At 47.0% G+C, this 24,573-nt stretch overlaps 1 protein-coding gene and 1 long non-coding RNA gene across 3 annotated transcripts in view; one reads left to right on the top strand and one right to left on the bottom strand.

Moving 5' to 3' along the window:
• Positions 1-2,460, bottom strand: part of SYPL1 (synaptophysin like 1) — a 27,175-nt gene extending 24,715 nt beyond the window's left edge. Inside the window, exons 1-2 of the mRNA XM_077264768.1 lie at positions 2,327-2,460; positions 2,170-2,241 (exon numbers count right to left, since the gene is read on the bottom strand). Coding sequence (XP_077120883.1) covers positions 2,170-2,241; positions 2,327-2,344 — 90 coding nt within the window. The 5' untranslated portion in view covers positions 2,345-2,460. The remainder of the gene's footprint in view (positions 1-2,169; positions 2,242-2,326) is intronic.
• On the top strand, positions 2,412-17,826 carry LOC143775962 (uncharacterized). 2 transcript variants are annotated; one of them, XR_013215744.1, is made up of 3 exons: positions 2,412-2,550; positions 15,623-16,025; positions 16,199-17,826. It is a non-coding gene; the product is annotated as an uncharacterized LOC143775962 (long non-coding RNA). The 2 variants fall into 2 exon arrangements; XR_013215743.1 differs by lacking the exon at positions 2,412-2,550 and adding an exon at positions 2,672-2,710.
• The last annotated feature ends 6,747 nt before the right edge of the window (positions 17,827-24,573 follow it).

The raw sequence follows: 24,573 nt of genomic DNA on the forward strand, positions 1-24,573 counted from the left end.
GCTCCCATCAGCCTATGCTTGTTGCCACTAATACCAGTGAGCAGGAGCGGCTGATAAGAGTATTCATCAATCGGTGCCTGCGCTGTAAGTAAAAAACCAACAATGTGAGTTCCCCTGTATTTTTGATAACCAGCCAGGCAACCCTCAGCTGTCAGCTTCAGCAAGGTTGGCTAGAAAAGATTGGTCCCCACGCTGTTTTAATTATTTAAATAAATCAATAAAAAAATGGCAAGGCCCCCCTCCCCCCCCCCCCTTTTGACAACCAGTCCTGCTAAAGAAGACAGCTGGGGGATGGTATTCTCACATCTTGGCACCATCTAGGTTGAAAACTATTAATCCCCACACATGGATTACAGCGTGGGACAGAAGGGCAGACAGGTGAGGATATTGTTGTTTTTTTTATTTGTTTTATTGCAGGAGACAAGGGCTTCAATGGAATGGGCATCAGGTGAGTATTAGTATTAAAAAGGAAAAATGTGTTTTGTTTTCATTTCAAATAAGGGACTTTACTCTTGCTGCGCGTCCATTTACAATATAACTATAGGATTAGTAATGGATAGGTCTTATAGACGCCTCTCCATTACTAACCTGTGGGCTTTATGTCACCTGACAATACAAAAGGTGACATCAACCCCACTTGCCTCTGCAACAGGGAAAGAGCGAAGAGTAGGGCACAGTGCCAGAATTGGTGCATCCAATAGTGGCGCCTTTTTCTGGGTGGCTGCGAGCGGCTATTTTTAGCATGGGGACCCCCTCTATTCTTGATAACCAGCCTTGTTAATGCTGAGGTTTGTAGCCCCTAGCTGTGAGTTTTGCCTGGATGGTTATCAAAAACACAAGAGGAACCCATGCTGTTTGTTACTTATTTAGCGTGCAAGCGGTGGCTGATGAATTCTCCCATCAGCAGCTCCTGCTCTCACTTTTATTAGCGGGCGACAGGAGCAGTAGTCCCATCAGCCATCACCAGTGACCGAAGGTAAACTTTACACCTCCGATCACAACTGCGGGCTCACGCTGTCAGCGTGGAACTATGGCTGTCTGATTGGCGGTGATTTTACTACCCATCAGAAGCAGCGTTTGCATATGACAGCATGCTAAACAGTGGATGTTCGGGCCCCCCATTCAAGTGAATGGGGTCCGGGTACTGCCCTGGTACCTGAAGGTTTTTTTACCTGTTCGGCCAGACCTGAACATTGAGTTGTCCGTCCATCTCTAGTCTAGATAAAATCACTGTTTTACAAGTAAGAGAACCTTAGTGGAGTACAAAACCTCCTACCAAGTAGTCAGACAAGGCACCCACACTGACTGGAAGCTTTCTGCCTATGCACAGTGTAAATAGGCAGAAAGCTGGCAATCAGTGGTGTGGGTGGGTTTATACAGATCTCAGCATTCAGAGAGCTGGCAGATCTGCAGCAGCTAAAAACACAGATTTTCATCAAATTACAGCAAGCAGCTCTGTAAGTGACATGGTTGGAATCAGCGTCTCCGCCCATAAATCATGCTGCTCTAAGGCTACTTTCACACTAGCGTCGGGCTTGGTCCGTCGGGCCGAGGTCACCGACGCTAGCGTTGTCTCCGCCGCACAACGGGAGCAGCGGATGCATTTTTCCAGCGCATCCGCTGCCCCATTGTGATGTGCGGTGAGGTGGGGGCGGAGTTCCGGCCGCGCATGTGCGGTCGGAAAAAGCGGACCGTCGGGAGCAAAAAACGTTACATGTAGCGTTTTTTGCATCTGACGGTCCGCCACAGCACGGCGCAAACGTCTCACGACGGTTGCAACGTGTGGCAATCCGTCGCAATGCGTTGCTAATGTTAGTCAATGGAGAAAAAACGCATCCTGCAAGCACTTTTGCAGGATGCGTTTTTTCTGCAAAACGACGCATTGTGACGGATTGCAGTTAACGCCAGTGTGAAAGTAGCCTAAGGGGACCAAACTGGGCGACAGAGCCCCTATCATCAGCACCTCGTCCCCAGCCCAGTGGGGCATGCGCTGCCCGGGGACTGAAGGGTACACGGTGGCGCTGCCCCGGCCATGCGGCAGACGCCGGCTCCGGCCTGTGACGGCGGCTCCTCCCCGGCTTGGCACACCCGGCCGCCCAGTGCGGCTGCACGGCTGGGGCCTCCTGTCACAGCACAGGGTGCGCCCGTATGCCGACAGCTCTCACTCACCCACTCCAGCACCTTGATGAAGCCCAGCGGCTCCTTTAATGGACTGAAGTTCAGCTGCAGGCCCGACATTTTCTGTAACGGCAGAAGGCAGGAAGTTAGTGAGCGCGGGACAGTACAGAGCTCGCACCGGAACACGGACGGCGGCCTCCTGTCCTACCTGAGTCAGGCTGTTCATTAGTGACGTCAGGTCGCCACCTCCCCGGGGAGGGAAAAGCGCAGACAAGCAGGCAGAGAACCACCCAGAAGTGCGCACACAGCACCGCCCTGCTGCGTCACCGGCAGGGTCTACAACAGCTGCGACTAGTCGGTGCAGCCGTTAGTAACGGTCCTGGACAGCCGGCTCTGACCGCGGCAGCTTCCGTGTTAGCACCTTGAGCTCCGGTAAGTGTCTGCGCGACGGGGGCGTGGACTCGGCACAATGGCGCCGGGACACGCCCACTGTCACATGCTCCGTAACAGCTGTCTCTTCCTGTCAGTCGGCTGCGCAACACATGACGGTCAGGTGACATCCACGTCGCCAGCAGCAGGCTTTGTGCAGAGGGTCGGTATAAAAACGGGGTGGTCCCGATGTCAGAGATTTCTTTTCTGTGGAGGAAATGTGGTGCGCTGGGACACGGTATCGTTCTTACATGGGCGGCCACACAGCGCGCCAAGGAAGCTCCATGCGCTTCTCTGCGCCACTTCTCACCGTGTGGTGCTCTGTAAGGGAACCTGACAGGACAAGTGTGCCAAGTATGGCTGTATGGGGCGTGGTGTAAGAAAAAAGACCCGGCCATGTAGTAATCCGATGTGTCCGCTCTGAGAAGGCGAGCTGTGTATGCAAAGCAGCCTGCGAGTGCATTGGGGGCGTGCACACTCCGCCTTGTGCGCAGGATACGCCCCAGTGCTGCTGGCACAACTTTCCTCCTGTGTCTCCCCTTTGTCACTGAGAATCTTATCTGCCGCACCCTTATTATAACCCCTTCCCCCGCGCCCTTATTATAACCCGTTACCACGCGCCCTTATTATAACCCGTTCCCCCGCGCCCTTATTATAACCTTGTCTCTCGCGCCCTTATTATAACCCCTCCCCCTGGTTCCCTTATAACCCCTTCCCCCGTGCCCTTATTATAACCCTTTCCCTTGCGCCCTTATTATAACCCCTTCCCCCGCGCCCTTATTATAACCCCTTCCCCCGCGCCCTTATTATAACCCCTTCCCCCGCGCCCTTATTATAACCCCTTCCCCCGCGCCCTTATTATAACCCCTCCCCCTGGTTCGCTTATTATAACCCTTTCCCCGCGCCCTTATTATAACCCCTTCCCCCGCGCCCTTATTATAACCTGGTCCCTCGCGCCCTTATTATAACCCCTTCCCCCGCGCCCTTATTATAACCCCTCCCCCTGGTTCCCTTATTATAACCCTTTCCCCGTGCCCTTATTATAACCCTTTCCCTTGCGCCCTTATTATAACCCCTTCCCCCGCACCCTTATTATAACCCCTTCCCCCGCACCCTTATTATAACCCCTTCCCCCGCGCCCTTATTATAACCCTTTCCCTTGCGCCCTTATTATAACCCTTTCCCCCGCACCCTTATTATAACCCCTCCCCCTGGTTCCCTTATTATAACCCTTTCCCCGCGCCCTTATTATAACCCCTTCCCCCGCGCCCTTATTATAACCCTTTCCCTTGCGCCCTTATTATAACCCTTTCCCCCGCACCCTTATTATAACCCTTTCCCCCGCACCCTTATTATAACCCCTCCCCCTGGTTCCCTTATTATAACCCTTTCCCCGCGCCCTTATTATAACCCCTTCCCCCGCGCCCTTATTATAACCCTTTCCCTTGCGCCCTTATTATAACCCTTTCCCCCGCACCCTTATTATAACCCTTTCCCCCTCACCCTTATTATAACCCCTTCTGCCACAGTCAATCTTTAGTTTTTGGGCTTTTGTTTTTGCCTCCCTTTTTAGAGTCCTAACTTTTCACTGACATCCACATGAGGGCTTGTATTTTGCAGTTTTTAACAATCCCATTTACTGCATGTATACTGGAAAACCGTAAGGAAATTCCCAGTGCTGTGAAATGGTGGCCTTTGTTGTTTATAGATGTTCACTAGATGGTGGCCCGATTCTAACGCATCGGGTATTCTAGAATATGTATGTATGTATGTATGTATATAGCAGCCACATAGTATATAGCACAGGCCACATAGTATATAGGAGCCATGTAGTATATAGCAGACAAATACTACGTGGCCTGTGCTATATACTATGTGGCTGCTATATACAGTACATGCATACATACATACATACCGTACATATTGTAGAATAGCCGATGCGTTAATACAGGCCACGCAGTATATAACACAGTCCACGCAGTATATAGCAGCCACGCAGTATATAACACCGGCACACAGCCACGTAGTATATAGCACAGCCCACGCAGTATATAACACTGGTCATGTAGTATATAGCTGCCACGCGGTATATAACACAGCCCACGTAGTATTTAGCAGTGTGTGCACCATATCCCTGTTAAAAAAATTAATTAAAATAAAAAATAGTTATATACTCACCCGCCGGGATCCAGCGAAGCTGTGTCGATGGGCGCGCGGCTGTCGCCATCTTCCGTTCGCAGGATGCATTGCGAAATTATCCAGATGACTTAGCGGTCTCGCGAGACAGCTAAGTCTTCTGGGTAATTTCGCAATGCACCTCTGGGAACGGAAGATGGTGGCAGCCACACGCACCTTGACGGAAGGTGAGACTAGCAGGTTTTTGGTTTTTTTATTATTTTTAACATTACATGTTTTTACTATTGATGCTGCATAGGCAGCATCAATAGTAAAAAGTTGGGGACACACAGGGTTAATAGCAGCGATAACGGAGTGCGTTACCCGCAGCATAACGCTGTCCATTACCGCTGGCATTAACCCTGTGTGAGCGGTGACTGGAGGGGAGTATGGAGTGGGCGCCGGGCACTGACTGCAGGGGAGTAGGGAGGGACTAATCGGACTGTGCCCGTTGCCGATTGGTCGCGGCAGCCATGACAGGCAGCTGGCGAGACCAATCAGCGATGCGGGATTTCCGTTACGGAAGTTGAGGACAGAAAGACGGAAGTACCCCTTAGGCAATTATATATATAGATTGTGTGGTAAAAATGACTCGGTAAAATGAGCAGTACAGTTCAGTTCACTTATCGGACAACCATATTAACTGACGGCCAGGGTCAGTGCCAGCATCGGTTCTAGCTGTTTTACCCTCTAGATACCTCAATAGGAACCGCTGCATCTAGCCAGTTGTAAGAAGGAGGGGGCTCTCTCCTTGTCACTGTTGTGGAGTGCTGATGGTTGTCATGGCATCCAGAGCTCAAATTCTGACCTCAACATCTGCCAGGTATGGTGGACTGCCACTGACAAGTCCAATGCATTGCAATTCTTGAGTATTTTTTCATTCCACTTTGCATTAATTCTTATGAAGCACTTGAAAGGCTAACAAACTTCCAGAATGCAGTTTTGAATAATTGAGTGTGGAGTTTTTTTGAGGTGAGTTCTGACATACATGCTGCTCAAAGTCGTTTCGTAAATTTTGGTGAAAAAAATGAAACTGCTGTAAAACATTTTAGCCTTGTAAAAAAAAAAATGTTTAAAGGGAACCTGTCACCCCCAAAATCGAAGGTGAGATAAGCCCACCGGCATCAGGAGCTTATCTACAGCGTCGCGGTCTGGTCCGATGGGTGTCGCGGTCCGGTCCGGGGCCTCCCATCTTCATAGGATGACGTCCTCTTCTTGTCTTCACGCTTCGGCGCAGGCGTACTTTGCCCTGTTGAGGGCAGAGCAAAGTACTGCAATGTGCAGGTGCCGGGCTTCTCTGACCTTTGCTGGCGCCTGCACACTGCAGTACTTTGCTCTGGGCAGACAAAGTACGCCTGCGCCGGAGCCGCAGCGTGAAGACAAGAAGAGGGCATCATCGTAAGAAGATGGAAGGCCCCGGACCGGACCGTGACGCCCATCGGACCGGACCGCAGTGGGAACACCCCTGGGTGAGTATAATCTAACCTCTTTTTCTCATCTTTCAGGATACATCGGGGGCTTATCTACAGCATTACAGAATGCTGTAGAAAAGCCCCTGATGCTGGTGGGCTTAGCTCATCATCGATTTTGGGGGTGACAGGTTCCCTTTAAATGATTATACAGATGTAAAGCTTAATGCAGGTGTTGAAAAGTGCTGCAAAGTAAGGGTTCCTTCAGATATCTGTAATAATCTGTCTGATGTCGGCTCGCAATGCACGAACTGGCTGCACACCTCCTGACCCCAGCATGACAGTGTTCTATATTTCTAGGAAGCTGTCATGCTCGGGTCAATTATGTGGGATCAGTGTGTGCATTGTGATCCGATATTACACCGATTATCACGGCTATCTGAAAGAGAATGCTTTCAAAAATAGTTATGTTAATAGTTGTTCTCATCAATTTACAAAATACAAAACTGGGGTATATGGGTATGAAACTCTCCACCACAAGGTGTTGTAATGTTTTTTACTTAGTTTGAACCATCCTATTTCACAGTGCTTTAAAGACAATATCATCATTCTTTCCTTCTGGGACTCTCAATGTAAATCTTATATGTCTTTGGAGTGGGGATGAAACCCCTACAGACACGGGGAGAACTTACAAACTCTTTGCAGATGGTCTCCTTGGTGGGCTTTGAAGCCAAGACTCCAGCATTGCAAAGCAACAGTCAGGGCCGGCACCAGGTTTTTTAGGGCCCCGGGCGAAAGAGTCTCAGTGGGCCCCCCCCTTTAACACATACCACGATTCATGATCGCATATAACACAACCATGTAGTATATAACACAGCCCATGTAGTATAGAACAGCCACGTAGCATATAACAAAGCCATGTAGTATATAACAGCCCATGTAGCATATAACAGCCCATGTAGCATATAACACAGCCACGTAGTATATAGCACAGCCCACGTAGCATATAACAGCCCATATAGTATATAGCACAGCCACATATTATATAACAGCCCACATAGTATATAGAACAGCCATGTAGTATATAGCACAGCCCACGTAGCATAAAACATCCCACGTAGTATATAACACATCCCACGTAGTATATAACACGGCCAACGTAGTATATAGAACAGCCATGTAGTATATAGCACAGCCCACGTAGCATATAGCACAGCCACATAGTATATAACACAGCCCACGTAGTATATAGAACAGCCATGTAGTATATAGCACAGCCCACGTAGTACATAACACGGCCCACGTAGTATATAGCACAGCCCACATAGCATATAGCACAGCCACATAGTATATAACACGGCCCACGTAGTATATAGAACAGCCATGTAGTATATAGCACAGCCCACGTAGCATATAACAGCCCACATAGTATATAACATGGCCCACGTAGTATATAGAACAGCCATGTAGTATATAGCACAGCCCATGTAGCATATAACAGCCCACGTAGTATATACTAAGTGGGCCATGTTATATAGAACAGCCATGTAGTATATAGCACAGACATGTATATAACACAGCCCACGTAGTATATAGAACAGCCATGTAGTATATAGCACAGCCCACGTAGTACATAACACGGCCCACGTAGTATATAGCACAGCCCACATAGCATATAGCACAGCCACATAGTATATAACACGGCCCACGTAGTATATAGAACAGCCATGTAGTATATAGCACAGCCCACGTAGCATATAACAGCCCACATAGTATATAACATGGCCCACGTAGTATATAGAACAGCCATGTAGTATATAGCACAGCCCATGTAGCATATAACAGCCCACGTAGTATATACTAAGTGGGCCATGTTATATAGAACAGCCATGTAGTATATAGCACAGACATGTATATAACACAGCCCATGTAGTATATAGAACAGCCATGTAGTATATAGCATAGACATGTAGTATACAGCACAGCCCCCCTCCCCCCAAGAATAGCCCCATAGTCCAGTACTCACTGTTATAGTAAAAAAAAACAAAAAAAAACACTTCACCTTTCAACGTGCCCGCGCTGCTCCCTGCTCCGGTCTCGGCGGCTGCCGCTGTACTGCCTGACACACAGCGAGTGCGCGATGATGTCATCGCGCACCCGCAGTGTCAGAGGCAGAGTGGGGAATGATGTGAGAGGGAGCATCAGGTGACGCTCTCTCCTCCATCATTTGCTTTGAACTTTACCGGCAGACGCCGGTATAGTTCAATGCAGCGGGGGAGTCGGCGCTGGTGGCAGGTGGGCCCCCCTTCCTCACAGGGGCCCCATAGCGGCTGCGTGATGTGCTGCTAGCTGAGGGCCCCTGGGGGAGCAGGGGCCCCAGGCAGCTGCCTGCCCCTAACGCCAGCCCTGAATGGGCCCCCCTGTCTCGCCAGGGCCTCGGCACTTGCCCGGGTACGCCGGGTGCTGACGCCGAACCTGGCAACAGTGCTAACCACTGAGCCACCGTGCTCACTGAAAAAAGCTGGGGCTTTTGCCTTCCTGTGGATCAACATATTAAAGAGAACCTATCATCACAATTTAGCATGTTAAAGTAAAGGCATAGCCATAATGGCGCTGTTATACAGGTTCAGTAGATAGATACATTTAGTGAAGAAAACCACCTCCTGGTTGTTCTTTAATCAGCATTTGAAGCTTGGGTGTAATAAGCTTTAGGTGCATAGGGGCGGGAATGTGGGTAGGGTTTTCGATTCTGGCGCGGCCCCTCTGCCTGCCTTCAGTGACTGTATCTGCTTCATTTTTTAAAGTTCCCGCCAGCGACGTCCTCACTGCAGGCAGCACTTGTACAGATTCATCTCCGGGTGGTGTTCAGTAGAATGGCGCCTTTTCAGTACTTTAGAATGCTAAATGGTGATGACAGGTTCTCTTTAAGTTATAGCTTGTACTCCATGGACTTGTCTACTTGCAACCTAACTTGGAAACTAAAACTGCAAAGTGAACTAATAATAAAGAAATGTTAAATTACATCAATATTTGGTGTGACCACCCTCTGACCTAGGCCTTGATCCTACTTGTGTAAAGAAAAAAAAAATCAGTCCATTCTCATCCAGGAGAGTGGGGCGATTTATTTATTTATTTTTTTCTCTTGTCATCAGTGTGCTGTATGTGTGCAATTTGTTGTGTTTTTTTTTTTTCTCAGCAGCTATTAATCTTTTACAGAACCATTCACAGTTTCCTATGCTACAGAATTGTAACGTACAGTACAGACCAAAAGTTTGGACACACCTTCTCATTTAAAGATTTTTCTGTATTTTCATGACTATGAAAATTGTACATTCACAATGAAGGCATCAAAACTATGAATTAACACGTGGAATTATATACTTAACAAAAAAGTGTGAAACAACTGAAAATATGTGTTATATTCTAGGTTCGTCAAAGTAGCCACCTTTTGCTTTGATGACTGCTTTGCACACTCTTGGCATTCTCTTGATGAGCTTCAAGAGGTAGTCACCGGGAATGGTCTTCCAACAATCTTGAAGGAGTTCCCAGAGATGCTTAGCACTTGTTGGCCCTTTTGCCTTCACTCTGCGGTCCAGCTCACGCCAAACCATCTTGATTGGGTTCAGGTCTGGTGACTGGAGGCCATGTCATCTGGCGTAGCACCCCATCACTCTCCTTCTTGGTCAAATAGCTTTTACACAGCCTGGAGGTGTGTTTGGGGTCATTGTCCTGTTGAAAAATAAATGATGGTCCAACTAAACGCAAACCGGATGGAATAGCATGCCGCTGCAAGATGCTGTGGTAGCCAAACTGGTTCAGTATGCCTTCAATTTTGAATAAATCACTAACAGTGTCACCAGCAAAGCACTCCCACATATCACACCTCCTCCTCCTCCATGCTTGACGGTGGGAACCAGGCATGAATCCATCCGTTCACCTTTTCTGCATCGCACAAAGACACGGTGGTTGGAACCAAAGATCTCAAATTTGGACTCATCAGACCAAAGCACAGATTTCCGCTGGTCTAATGTCCATTCCTTGTGTTCTTTAGCTCAAACAAGTCTCTTCTCCTTGTTGCCTGTCCTTAGCAGTGGTTACCTTGCAGCAGCTATTTTACCATGAAGGCCTGCTGCACAAAGTCTCCTCTTAACAGTTGTTGTAGAGATGTGTCTGCTGCTAGAACTCTGTGTGGCATTGACCTGGTCTCTAATCTAAGCTGCTGTTAACCTGCGATTTCTGAGGCTGGTGACTTGGATAAACTTATCCTCAGAAGCAGAGGTGACTCTTGGTCTTCCTTTCCTCATGTGAGCCAGTTTCTTTGTAGCGCTTGATGGTTTTTGCCACTGCACTTGGGGACACTTTCAAAGTTTTCCCAATTTTTCGGACTGACTGACCTTCATTTCTTAAAGTAATGATGGCCACTCGTTTTTCTTTACTTAGCTGCTTTTTTCTTGCCATAATACAAATTCTAACAGTCTATTCAGTAGGACTATCAGCTGTGTATCCAACAGACTTCTGCGCAACACAACTGATGGTCCCAACCCCATTTATAAAGCAAGAAATCCCACTTATTAGGCCGGCGTCACACTTGGCGTAAGACAATACGCCACGTATTATACGTCCATACTACGGCCGTAATACGGAGAAATGTTCCCAAAATATTGATCCGTAGTCAGGGTGTGTCAGCGTATTTTGCGCATGGCATCCTCCGTATGTAATCCGTATGGCATCCGTACTGCGAGATTTTCGCGCAGGCTTGCAAAACCGACATCTAATGGATTTATGTGCTCAAATGTTCGGGAAAACATATATATATATATATATATATATATATATATATATATATATATATATATATATATATATATATATATATATATATATATATATGTCATTGAGACACATATATATATATTCTGTGAAAAGCCGGTAATTCAATTGCCGGCTTTTCATTTCTCCTGCACAAACCCGACAGGTTATGAGGCATGATTACATACAGTAAACCATCTCATATCCCTTTTTTTTTTTTGCATATTCCACACTACTAATGTTAGTAGTGTGTATGTGCAAAATTTCAGCGCTGTAGCTGCTAAAATAATTATTAATCCAATTGTTTGAAAGGGTTAAAACACACACACACACATGATTTAAAAGTATTTTAATGAAATAAACACAGCGGTTGTTTTAATAATTTATTGCTCTCTCAATCCATTTCCAGGCCCTCGCTTGGCAAAATAATAAACGCACAAGATACATACCTTCTGATGTCCTATCACGTCCAACGAGGTAATCCATCTGAAGGGGTTAACTAATATTACAGGCACGAGCTGCGATAAACCACTCGCTCGTGCCTGTAATCCCCGGGTGCTGAAAGGAAAGCAGAGTGATCTATACTTACATTGAGTCGCGGTGATGCGCCCCTGCTGGATGTTCTCATGAACTGCAGCCTGGGAACTTTTTCCCACGCTCCAGGTCATATGAGGACATCCACCAGGGGGCGCATCACCGCGACTGAAGGAAATGTAGGTCAATGACCTACATTTCATTCATTCGCCGGGGAATTACAAGCACGAGCACACCGCTGCATTAGCAGGGCTCCTGCCTGTAAAATATTTTAACCCCTTCAGATGGATTACTTCGTGGGACGTGACGGTTCAGCTGAGGGTATGTATCTTGTGCGTTTATTATTTTGCCAAGCGAGGGCCTGGAAATGGATTGAGAGAGCAATAAATTATTAAAACAACCGCTGTGTTTATTTCATTAAAATACTTTTAAATCATGTGTGTGTGTGTGTTTTTTAACCCTTTCAAACAATTGGATTAATAATGGATTGGTGTCATAATTGACGCCTCTCCATTATTAATCTGGCTTAATGTCACCTTACAATAGCAAGGTGGCATTAACCCTTCATTACCCCATATCCCACCGCTACAGGGAGTGGGAAGAGAGTGGCCGAGTGCCAGAATAGGCGCATCTTCCAGATGTGCCTTTTCTGGGGTGGCTGGGGGCAGATGTTTTTAGCCACGGGGGGGCCAATAACCATGGACCCTCTCCTGGCTATTAATATCTGCCCTCAGTCACTGGCTTTACCATTCTGGCGGAGAAAATTGCGCGGGAGCCCACGCCAATTTTTTCCGCCATTTAACCCTTTATTTTAGCAGCTACAGCGCTGAAATTTTGCACATACACACTACTAACATTAGTAGTGTGGAATATGCAAAAAAAAAAGGGGATATGAGATGGTTTACTGTATGTAAACCATGTCTCATATCCTGTCGGGTTTGTGAAGGAGAAATGAGAAGCCGGTAATTGAATTACCGACTTTTCACTAACACCGCTGCGTATTTCTCGCAAGTCACACTGCTGGTCCGTGTGGAATCCGTATTTTTCTCGCCCCCATAGACTTTCATTGGCGATTTTTTTTGCGCAATACGCTGACAAACGCAGCATGCTGCGATTTTGTACGGCCGTAGAAAGCCGTATATTACGGATCCTTAATATACGGCTGATAGGAGCAGCCCCATTGAGAATAATTGTGCCGTATGTTAAGCGAGTTTTACGGACGTAGTTTCTGCGCTCTTACGTCCGTAAAACTCGCCAGTGTGACGCCGGCCTTAAACCTGACAGGGCACACCTGTGAAGTGAAAACCATACCCGGTGAATACCTCTTGAAGTTCATCAAGAAAATGCCAAGAGTGTGCAAAGCAGTCATCAAAGCAAAAGGTGGCTACTTTGAAGAACCTAGAATATAAGACATATTTTCAGTTGTTTCACACTTTTTTGTTAAGTATATAATTCCACATGTGTAACTTCATAGCTTTGATGCCTTCAGTGTGAATGTACAATTTTCATAGTCATGAAAATACAGAAAATTCTTTAAATGAGGTGTGTCCAAACTTTTGGTCTGTACTGTATCTGTAAAAAATCAGATGCTGTACTGATGGTCCATATGGCACGTGATTTTTATTTTTTTATCACACCCATCCAGTTTTGGATTGAAATTGCAGGATGCTGAAATTATTTCCTCAGTCCGATTCCAGCTGAGGAAAAACTCACAGTTCAGTACTGCTTCATTGAATAAAATTGATGTCAGTGCAAAGCTTTTTTTTGTTATTGCTTTGCACTCAACGTATTTATACACAAGTGGGAGCGAGACCGTAGAAACAGCAGCAATTCTTCTAGGTACACTTTCATACAGTTTTTAAAGGAACTTGGCATGGAGGTTATTCTAAACATTTTGGAAAACTAACTACTGATCTGTGGGTGTAGGCTTGCACAAATCCTTCTTTTTCTTCCTGTAAGGCTACTTTCACACTAGCGTCATTTGGCCTCCGTCGCAATGCGTTGTTTTGGAGAAAAAACGCATCCTGCAAAAGTGCTTGCAGGATGCATTTTTTCTCCATTGACTTGCATTAGCGACGCATTGCGACGGATTGCCACACGTCGCATCCGTCTTGCGACGGATGCGTTGTGTTTTGGCGGACAGTCGGCACAAAAAAACGCTACATGTAACTTTTTTTGTGCCGACGGTCCGCCATTTCCGACTGCGCATGCGCGGCCGGAACTCCGCCCCCTCCTCCCCGCACCTCACAATGGGGCAGCGGATGCGTTGAAAAACAGCATTCGCTGCACCTGTTGTGCGGCGCATACAACGCTAGCGTCGTTGCGTCAGCACATCGCATCGCGACGTGCAGCGCACGACGCTAGTGTGAAAGTAGCCTAATCCCAGACAGACTTGATGATGTAGAGAGCAGGGCTATGTGGAGGCCATATCATAATTTCCAGGACCCCATGTACTTCATTACACTGAAGATTGTTTGTTGTCTTGCTGCAGAACAGGACAGAGAGTAGAGGGACCCACTGACATATTTAGCACTTAGCACGTTCGTATCTAATAATGAACACAAGTTTGTCCCCTGATGATTTTTCTTGGATGAAAGGCATTAGGATGTGTATTTAAGGGACAGTGCAGGGTCTCTCAGCCTAGGGGTAGTTGTGGACTGCCCTTATCAGGGCAGAAGTCTTGGGGGATTATTTTAAGGCTATGTGCACACGTTCAAGATTTTTCACGTTTTTTCGGCTGTTTTCCATGGGAAAAACGCTTAAACGCATACATAAGCATCCCATGATTTTTAATGCATTCTGCAATTTTTGTGCACATGATGCATTTTTTCCGTGAAAAAAACGCATTGTGGTAAAAAAACGCATCATGTTCATTAATTTTGCAGATTTTTCGCGTTTTTGCCTCTATTCTATGCATTGGGAAGCTCTGGAAAAACCACACAAACAACACTTCAAAAATACGAAAAACGCATGCTGATTTCCTGCAGAAAAAGTCCGGTTTTGTTTAGGAAAATTCTGCAGAAAATCCTGACGTGTGCACATAGCCTAAATCTAGCCCCACTGGGACTGATAGGGGTATCTATTGTCCCATTCCTTCTCTGGAGTACTATCCACGAGGACGCTATTTGGGCAAGTGGACTAAAGGAACTGGTGAGACCGCTCAAATTTATTTTTCCTTTCCTGACTTAAGCGCATGTTCCTCACTGTAATGAGCGGTACCACGTGACCGCTCACACAGGACCTGCTGCCAGCACTGAGAGGAGAGTGGAGACATCGCGGGAGCTAGGTGAGTATTTCTTCTGCAAGGGGCCGGGCGGCGCACTGGGGGTGGGAGGCGGGGGTCACATGCAACTTTATTTTAAACAAAAAAGAAAAAAAAACTTGATCATTCATCTCTTCTCTCTGGCGGGGGAGAAGAGATGAATGCCGCCTTCAGCACCACAGCGGGGGGGACAGCGCTTACTGTAGCGCTGTCTCTCCTGCACGGTCCGTGTGGTCCTCAGGCGGCACACAGGCAGCACACGGATGCAGCACGTGTGCCACACTGATGTGCCACTTGAGCACACGGACACATGGACACGGATAACTCCGGTACCGATTTCTCCGGTACCGGAATTATCTGGACGTGTGAAAGAGGCCTTAAGGCTAAGCTCACATTTGCGTTGTGCGGTGCAGCGTCGGCGATGCAACGCACAACGCAAATGTAAACGCATGCACAACGCAGCATTTTGCGACGCATGCGTCCACTTTTGCATGGTTTTTGGCGCAGAAAAAACTGCATCTTGCTGCGTTCTCTGCACCCTGACGCATGCACCACAGTGACGCATGCGTCACAAAACGCAAGTGCAACGCATGTCCATGCGCCCCCCATGTTAAATCTAGGGGCGCATGACGCATGCGTCGCCGCGGCTGCGCCTGACGCAACGCAAATGTGAACGTAGCCTAAGGCTACTTTCACACATCAGGTTTTTGCCGTCATGCCGATTCCGGCATCACGCCGGAGCGATGGATCCGGTGTAAAATGTGAAAAACTGATGAAACGGATCTGGTTTTCCGCCGGATCCGACTAGCGGAACTGGCGAAAAATCAGATCCATTTCATCAGTTTTGCATCCGTTTCTTCAGTTTTTTTATCCGTTTTTTTGACAGATCCGGTTTTTAAAAACACCCCTGGGAGGCTACCAAATGTGATTGGCTACTGAAAACCTATATATACAGTGTTCCTTCAGCCCATCGGTGACAGGTTGTAGAGGAGCAAGTGGTTGGAGGGCAAGATCGATGTCATTATTTCGAATATTCTGAAGATCAACGTGGATTTTACTGTGGAGGCGAATAGTTTGAGAGCGATTGTTCTGGAGAAGGAGCGAGAGACAGCAGTGCATCATGCGTCAGCGGCGACGGCGTTTGTGGATCCATCCCATCACAGCACAGAGAATGAAAGCTGAGAACTTCGATCTGTTGGTGGACCGAATTGGACATCTCATCCGAAGGAGTGACACGTATTGTCGATTCATTACATTTCACCGGCGGAGCGTCTGATGGTCACTCTTCAGTAAGCCATTTTTATTGTATCTTCTCCTGTTAAAGCACACTTATAACTTTAATGTTGTTGCTGGTAGTTTTTATGAAATTTTTTAATTGTGTTTCCTACAGTTAAAGCTGACTTATAACTGTAATGTTATTGATGGTATTTTGTAATAATTTTTGCCTTGCTTTTATTCACAGATTCCTTGCAAATGGAGAATCCCTTTCGTCACTACATTTTCAATTTCGGCTTGGAATTTTCACCATATTGGGAACTGTAAAGCACACCTGCCGTGCATTGTGGGATTCTTTGCACGGCGAATTTATACCACATCCCACAATGGAGAGTTGGTTGGAAATAGCCGAAAAATTCCTCCAAGTTTGTCATTTTCTCAATTGCTTGGGTGCAGTGGACGGGAAACATATCCGCATCGTGAAACTGGCTGGATCTGGATCGGAATATTATAAAAAATATTTCTCCATTGTGCTGATGGCCATCGCCAACGCGGAAGCCTTCCAACTATCGGTACACCTGCTGAAACCATACTCCAGTAGTGGATTGACGCAAACTAAAAGGATTTTTAATTACCTCCTCACACAAGCACTGAGAATGGTGGAGTGCGCTTTTGGGATTCTGACGGCCAAATGGCGAGTTCTGTTGACCACTATCAACTTGAAGACTGACACTGTTGACGAGGTAGTGAAAGCTTGTGTAGTCCTGCACAATTTTTTGATATGCAAGAAACATATTTCCATTGAAGACCACTCTGAAGAAACCACCTTGGCTGATTATAACAACACTAGATGGTGGCCCGATTCTAACGCATTGGGTATTCTAGAATATGTATGTATGTATGTACGTCGCGCTGTGAGTGGGGGTTAAATTCTGCGCCAATATCGCTAATTGGTTGCGTCCGGCTGGCCGATCAGCGAAGCGTGGTTCAAATCTGGCGCCAATTCGTGGTCAGACGGCGCCTGTTGCTGATTGGTTGTGGCCGGCCGGGCACGAACAATGACCGAAGCGGTGTTTAAATATCACGCCAATATCGCTGAAGAGGTGTTTAAATCCCGCCTGGGCGCGACCAATCAGCGAAGCGTGGTTTAAATCCCGCGTCAATTCGCGGCTAGACTTCGGCTGTCGCTATTTGGTTGCAGGATATCGGGGGTTCGGGGCGCTGGATGTCGGGGGTTCGGGGTGCAGGATATAGTACAGCCACGTAGTATATAACACAGCTACGTAGTATGTAGTATATAGTACAGCCACATAGTATATAGCAGCCACGTAGTAAATAGCACAGCCACGTGGTATATTGCACAGCCCACGTGGTATATTGCACAGCCCACGTAGTATATAACACAGCCCACGTACTATATAACACAGACAGCCACGTAGTATATAACACAGACAGCCACGTAGTATATAGCACAGCCACGTAGTATATAGCACAGCCACGTAGTATATAGCACAGCCACGTAGTATATAGCAGAGCCACGTAGTATATAGCAGAGCCACGTAGTATATAGCAGAGCCACGTAGTATATAGCAGAGCCACATAGTATGTAGCAGCCACATAGTATATAGCACAGCCACGTGGTATATAGCAGCCACGTAGTATATAACACTGTCCACATAGTATATATCAGTCACACCGTATATAACACAGCCCACGTAGTATACAGCAGTGTGGGCACCATATCTCTGTTAAAAAAAAGAATTAAAATAAAAAAGTTATATACTCACCCTCTGGCGTCCACCGAAGTTGTCCCTATGCGTGCGAGGCTGCCGCCAGCTTCCGTTCCCAGTGATGCATTGCGAAATTACCCAGATGACTTAGTGGTCTCGCGAGACCGCTAAGTCATCTGGGTAATTTCGCAATGCATCTCTGGGAACGGAAGCTGGTGGCAGCCTCGCCGCTCGCGCGCATCGGTGGACGGCGGAAGGTGAGAATAACACCATTTTTTATTATTTTTAACAATATATCTTTTTACTATTGATGCTGCATAGGCAGCATCAATAGTAAAGAGATGGTCACACAGTGTTAATAGCAGCATTAACAGTTTGCGTTATGCCGCGGTGTAACGCAGTCAGTTTAACGGACTAATAAAACGCTATGTGGGCGGCGGGCGATGACTGGGGGGGGGGGGGAGTATGGAGGGGGCACTGACTGCAAGGGAGTAGGGAGCGGCCTTTTCGCCGGCCGAGACCAATCAGCGACTTGGGATTTCCGTGACACAGACAGACAGACAGACGGAAGTGCCCCTTAGACGATTATATAGATAGATTACGTATAGAAGTTCTGTGTCACTTTCCAGAATGAGGGACAAATTTGCAGAATACTTTTTCCACCTGAAGGAAGTGTAGACTGGCAGGATGAGAGAGTTTGAAAAATTTGTCTTGGACCTTGTAATCAGAAGTATTTTACCTTATTGTACCAAAGTTGTGTACCTGTTTGGGTTGAACCCAAAGTATTTAACATTTACCCACAGTATTTAACCTTGTTTTACCCAACATATTTTACCTTATAAACCTTATAAATAAATGAAAGATAAAATTTATAACCAATAAACTGTTTTATTAACAAATTATTAAACAAAAACAATTATAAGTTTAAATAGGGTGGGGTGGAGATAATGCTGGAGGGGCTGTCAGATTGGGACACCGACATTGGGAGTGTGGACAGAGGAATGCGATGATGGTGGTGAAGGGGTAGAGAAAGAAAGAGAACGGGTGGATGTGAAACCGAGAGTAGTATTGGGAATTTGGAAGGTTGGAGGGGTGGAGTGGATGGTTTGGGAGGCAGAAGAGGTGGTGGTTGGAGAAGCGGGTTGTGTTTGGGGCATGATGGGTGAAGGAGACTGGTTCTAATGGGCAGGGATTGGAGGCGCGGATGATGGTGGGAACTGGTACGGGGCAGGATGTTGGTAGTGGCTGGAGGGAGGGACAGTGGCTGGAGGGGGGCAGGTGGAGTGGCTTGGGGGTAATAAGCACTAGAGCAGACTGGCACGATTGCATTACTTGTATCTGCTGATCAGGAGATGGCTTATCCATGCGCTCGAGTACCGACTGGAAAAATGTGTGGTTTGGAGATTTACTTGCATCGGAATGCATCCTATCCAGGCTTGTGTGTAACTCAAGAATACTGTTGCTGAGCAAATTAAATCCCGCGGTCATTTGCTCAGACAAAAGTTTGACACAGTTCTAGAAGGCTGCATTCAGATGCAAGAACTCGGGCGCATAGCTCTGTACCTGACCCTTCTGGCGCTGCCACCCAGAATGCACAGGTGTACTAGAGGTGGCAGCATCAGAGGGGTGGGGTAAAGAAAAGCTATATCCTCACCAGCAGCTTCATGTAACTCAGGCGGCCAGGATGCTCCAGCTCTGGTGGATGGGACCGAGGGATCAGATGTGAGGGAAGTCTGGGAAGGTGCAGATGGGCCGGGACTGTCGAAGTGTCTCTCGGTGGCTGACTCCTGAGGGATCGCCCCAGAAGGATTCAACACTGCAGGCTCCTGAGTGGTGCCGGCGGTGCTGTGGAACAAAGAGAAAAATATATATACTTAATATATTGATATTGCATGGCCCTGGCTGAAACCCCCAAAAAAGTGTTAGACATGTAAACATTTTTAAATGTAGTGGGTAATATTTACCTTCGGCTCACCATCGTTGACCGGACGAACGACAGGGCCCTTGCATATTTGTACTTGCTCCTGCGTCTTCCAGATCAACTGGAGGCCCACATCTCTTTGTTAAACTCCTTCTTGAAGCGATCCCTGATTGACCGCCACCAGGGCCGGACTGGCCATCGGGCACTTCTGGCAAATGCCAGAAGGGCAGGTGCCAGTAGTGGGCCGCTCGATCCGCCTCCCCCCGCCCCCGCATTCAACTATACCGGCGTATAGACGCCGGTACAGTTGAACGCAATGATGGAGGAGAGAGCGTCTACAGACGCTCCCTCTCCCATCATTCCCCGCTCTGCCTCTGACACTGCGGGTGCGCGATGATGTCATATCATCGCGCACCTGCTGTGTCCCGGGCAGACTGCAGCTGCTGAGCCGGGAGCAGGAACCAGGAAGCAATGCGGGGCACGAGGAGAGGTGAGGAGAGTTTTTTTTTTTTTTTTTTACTGGACTGTGTGGGGCCATTCTCGGGGGGGGGGGGGGGGGGGGGGGTGGAGGAAGAGAAGAGATGCGGGCTGTGCTCTGTGCTGTATACTACTGTGTGGGCTGTGCTATATATAGTGCTCTGTGGGCTGTGCTGTATATAGTTCTCTGTGGGCTGTGCTGTATATAGTTCTCTGTGGGCTGTGCTGTATATAGTGCTCTGTGGGCTGTGCTGTATATAGTGCTCTGTGGGCTGTGCTGTATATAGTGCTCTGTGGGCTGTGCTGTATATAGTGCTCTGTGGGCTGTGCTGTATATAGTGCTCTGTGGGCTGTGCTGTATATAGCGCTCTGTGGGCTGTGCTGTATATAGCGCTCTGTGGGCTGTGGGCTGTGCTGTATATAGCGCTCTGTGGGCTGTGCTGTATATAGCGCTCTGTGGGCTGTGCTGTATATAGTGCTCTGTGGGCTGTGCTGTATATAGTGCTCTGTGGGCTGTGCTGTATATAGTGCTCTGTGGGCTGTGCTGTATATAGTGCTCTGTGGGCTGTGCTGTATATAGTGCTCTGTGGGCTGTGCTGTATATAGCGCTCTGTGGGCTGTGCTGTATATAGCGCTCTGTGGGCTGTGGGCTGTGCTGTATATAGCGCTCTGTGGGCTGTGCTGTATATAGCGCTCTGTGGGCTGTGCTGTATATAGTGCTCTGTGGGCTGTGCTGTATATAGTGCTCTGTGGGCTGTGCTGTATATAGTGCTCTGTGGGCTGTGCTGTATATAGTACCCTGGGCTGTGCTGTATACTGCTGTGTGGGCTGTGTTATCTACTACACGCGCTGTGCTATATTTATGCAGGCTGTGCTATATACTATACGGTTTGTGCTATATACTATGCGGGCTTTGCTATATACTATGGGGAGTATTATATTCTATGGGGGAGGCCATGTTATGTACTATTGTGGGGGTATATTATATACTATGGGGGAGGCTGTGTTATATACTATGGGGGAGGCTGAGTTATATACTATGGGGGGCTGCATTATATTCTATGGGGGGCTACATTATATATTATGGGGAGGTGGGCTGTATTATATTCTATGGGGGGTTACATTATACTCTGTGGGGTGGCTGCATTATACTATATGTGGGCTGCATTATACTGTATCGAGGACTATGGGGAATACGTTATACTATATGAAGAACTATGGGGTGCATTATACTATGGGAAGTGAATTGTAGTACATGGATGACTATGGCGGTGCATTATACTATATGGAGCACTGTGAGGAGTGTATTATACTATGTGGAGGACTGAGCAGTGTATTTTAATATGGAGGACTATAGGGAGTGTATTATACTATATGGAGGACTGTGGTGCACATTATAATATATGGAGGACTATGGGGTGTATTTTACTAAACAAGTAAAATGCTGCATATTCAGATTGTTCTTGCTAGAACAAAAATCATTGCTCTCAGCAGCACATCGCTGGTGTAAACTGTAGATGTGCTGCTGATAACATGATACTGTATGGTGATCTGTTAGTGATCTATTAGTGATCGTTCTGTCCCATCATTATTCCTCAGTTGGTGGAAAGAGGCCGGGAAACAAGCGTTGAACAACTTCCGTATTGTCGATCAAACTCATTTAGCGGCCTGAACTCAGCGCACGTAAATACAACAGAAATGCTTTTGTGTGATGTGCAATATGTTAGCATTTGGGGCCCCATTTTAAACTTTACCTAGGGCCCCACTTTGCCTAAAACTGGCCCGGCCTACAAGTGTACAAAGATATTATACAGTCACCATGTGACAAGTGGGCCTGTGTAACTTCAAATGCCAGGGCTGAATTTTAGTCCCAGTCCAGCCCTGACTGCCACCACTTGACAATTCTCTCCCCTGTAAAGTGAAAGCACAAATTGGTTAGAATACAACACTTTACATCCAGCTACATAACTGAACTGTGTATACTTACGTGCTTGATTCTGGGCCGAGCATCAAGGTCCTCCCAGGTCTCCACAAGCTGTTGGCATACTTGCTCCCAGAGCCGACGGGTCACAACTATATCGGCGTGGCGGCAGTCACCCATGTTCCACGGCGGCTCCCTCTCTTGGATCAGATTGATGAGGAGCTCAATATTTAGCCTGGCCTCCTCACCGTCCGACTCAGGAGCACGCTGTGAAGCCTGTTAAAAAAGATAAAAAACAAAGACATTAGACTCAAAACAACATAAAGTTAAAAAAAAAAAAAAGTGCTTACCCGATGACGACCACCCTGACTCTTGCGCCGACGACCCTGGGAGCAGCTTTGAGGACCTCTGGATCGAGCACCAGAATCAGAAGACTATAAGAAAACAAAATATTAAAAATGATGTGCTTGGATGTAGGCTTATGTGTTGTGTGCAGTGTGATGTCTATAATGATTAGATTGCATGTGTTGTATGTAGTGTGATGTCTGTAATGATCAGTTTGTATGTGTTGTGTGCAGTGTTATGTCTGTAATGATCTGTTTTTTTATGTGTTGTGTGTAGCGGGAGGATGTGGTTCTGCAATGCATGCAAGAAACTTACCAATTGCAAGCCCACTCCAGGTATCTCTCCACTCCTTCAGTCTTCTTCTGGAAGCACCTATTCTGCTGCTGCAGCCTATTTATAACTTTATATGATAAACATCTATTGTCCCATAGACTCATGTGCAGTCATACTGTCTATTGAGTAACCCAGTTATTGAGGACAGATCCTTCTCCCTATGGGTTTCGGCCCAGTATCATTGTCTTTGTAGGAGGTGGCCCTTCCTCTCTAATTGCAGGAGAGGATAGTTCACTTTTATCTATAGGAGAGAGCACGAATTTTCGGTCAGAAATACAGTAATATTTTCTCTCTGTCTCCTCGGCTTCGCCTATTTTTAGAGGTGGCACTACACATTATTATGGTTATCTTTAAATAAAGATTATGTTTTATTCATTCTAACGTTTTGCTATATATTTTGTTGTCTTGCTACAGTATAAATTTGGAACAAATGTTGCAGTCTATATTTTTCTGCATTGAGGACACTATTAACCCCTTCCCGACATGCGCCGTACATATACTGCTCTGCTGGATCTGCGTCCCACTCTATAAAACTTTCCCACTAGTTAACCTGTTCAGTGAACACCGTTAAAAAAAAAAAAAAAAAGAGGCAAAAAGAACGCTTTATAATCGTACCGGCGAAAAAAAATGCAATAAAACGTGATCAAAAAGACAAATGTAAATAAAAATGGTACCGCTGAAAACACCATCTTGTCAACAAGCCACCACACAGCGCCATCAGCGAAAAAATTAAATAGTTATAGCTCTCAGAATAAAGCAATGCAAAAATTATTTTTTCTATAAAAGTCTGTGTTAAAGCACCAAAACATAAAAAAACAATATAAATGGGGTATCGCTGTAATCGTACTGACCTGAAGAATAAAGCTGCTGTTAGGGTTTGCGGAACGCACCGAATATATTTATTGATGGGATTGGTGCGTTCGCAACCCGGGATCCACCATGCAGAAAAGATCCTGCTGCTAAGAGAATGGCGGCACAATATGGCGGTATGAACCAGCTCTGTTAGCTTCACAGAGCGGCCAAGAAAGCAAAGCTCTGTGCCCTGTTAGACTCTCACAGAGGCACAGGCTAACTACCCAGATGAGAGCAGTCAGTGATCATGCATGCACACAACACTCCTCGCCGGAGGTGCCAGCATTCTAGGGGCTTATTTCAGCCGGGTCCCTGAACACATTCAAGCACATGACCACAGTGGCGCAAAGCACGTAACTTTGGAAGATACTAGCGCATGGCCGTGCGGCCTTGCGAGCCTTAAATAGCTGCAGCACGTACAGGACCTTCCTAAAAAGGACCAATGAGAGACTACCACAGAGCCTGCGTACCTACAGGACCTTCCTAGAAGGACCAATAGATTTGGCTGCAGTACCTGAGCATGTGACCCTTGATCTCCACTGAGAGATCTTACCCTGGGCATGCTCAGTGTGTGCAAAGCAGGACTTAGTCCCAGAAAAGCCTGCTCGCAGCAGATCAGTGCAGGGTACAATAGCAGAGCCTGGAGAGGCAGCAGTAACCCTTTGCACAGAATCAGGGTCAGTGAGACACTGGGACCGACGTCTCCGCTGAGCAGGCTCCACTGTGGCCGATGGAGAATGGGAGAAAGCAGCAGACACGGATTGAGATTCCCCCTGTGCAGCAGAGGAAACTCAACTCCTAAAGGCTGAGTCACGCTTAACGATATCGTTGCAACGTCATGCTTTTGGTGACGTAGCCAACGATCCCGCTAACGATCTCGTTATGTGTGACAGCGACCAACGATCAGGCCCCTGCTCGGAGATCGTTGGTCGATGGGAATGATCAGGACCTTTTTTTGGTCGCTGATCACCCGCTGTCATCGCTGGATCGGCGTGTGTAACGCCGATTCAGCGATGTGTTCACTTGTAACCAGGGTAAATATC

This window comes from Ranitomeya variabilis, chromosome 5, assembly GCF_051348905.1.
Source record: "Ranitomeya variabilis isolate aRanVar5 chromosome 5, aRanVar5.hap1, whole genome shotgun sequence".
In the NCBI taxonomy this organism is placed as follows: Eukaryota; Metazoa; Chordata; class Amphibia; order Anura; family Dendrobatidae; genus Ranitomeya; species Ranitomeya variabilis.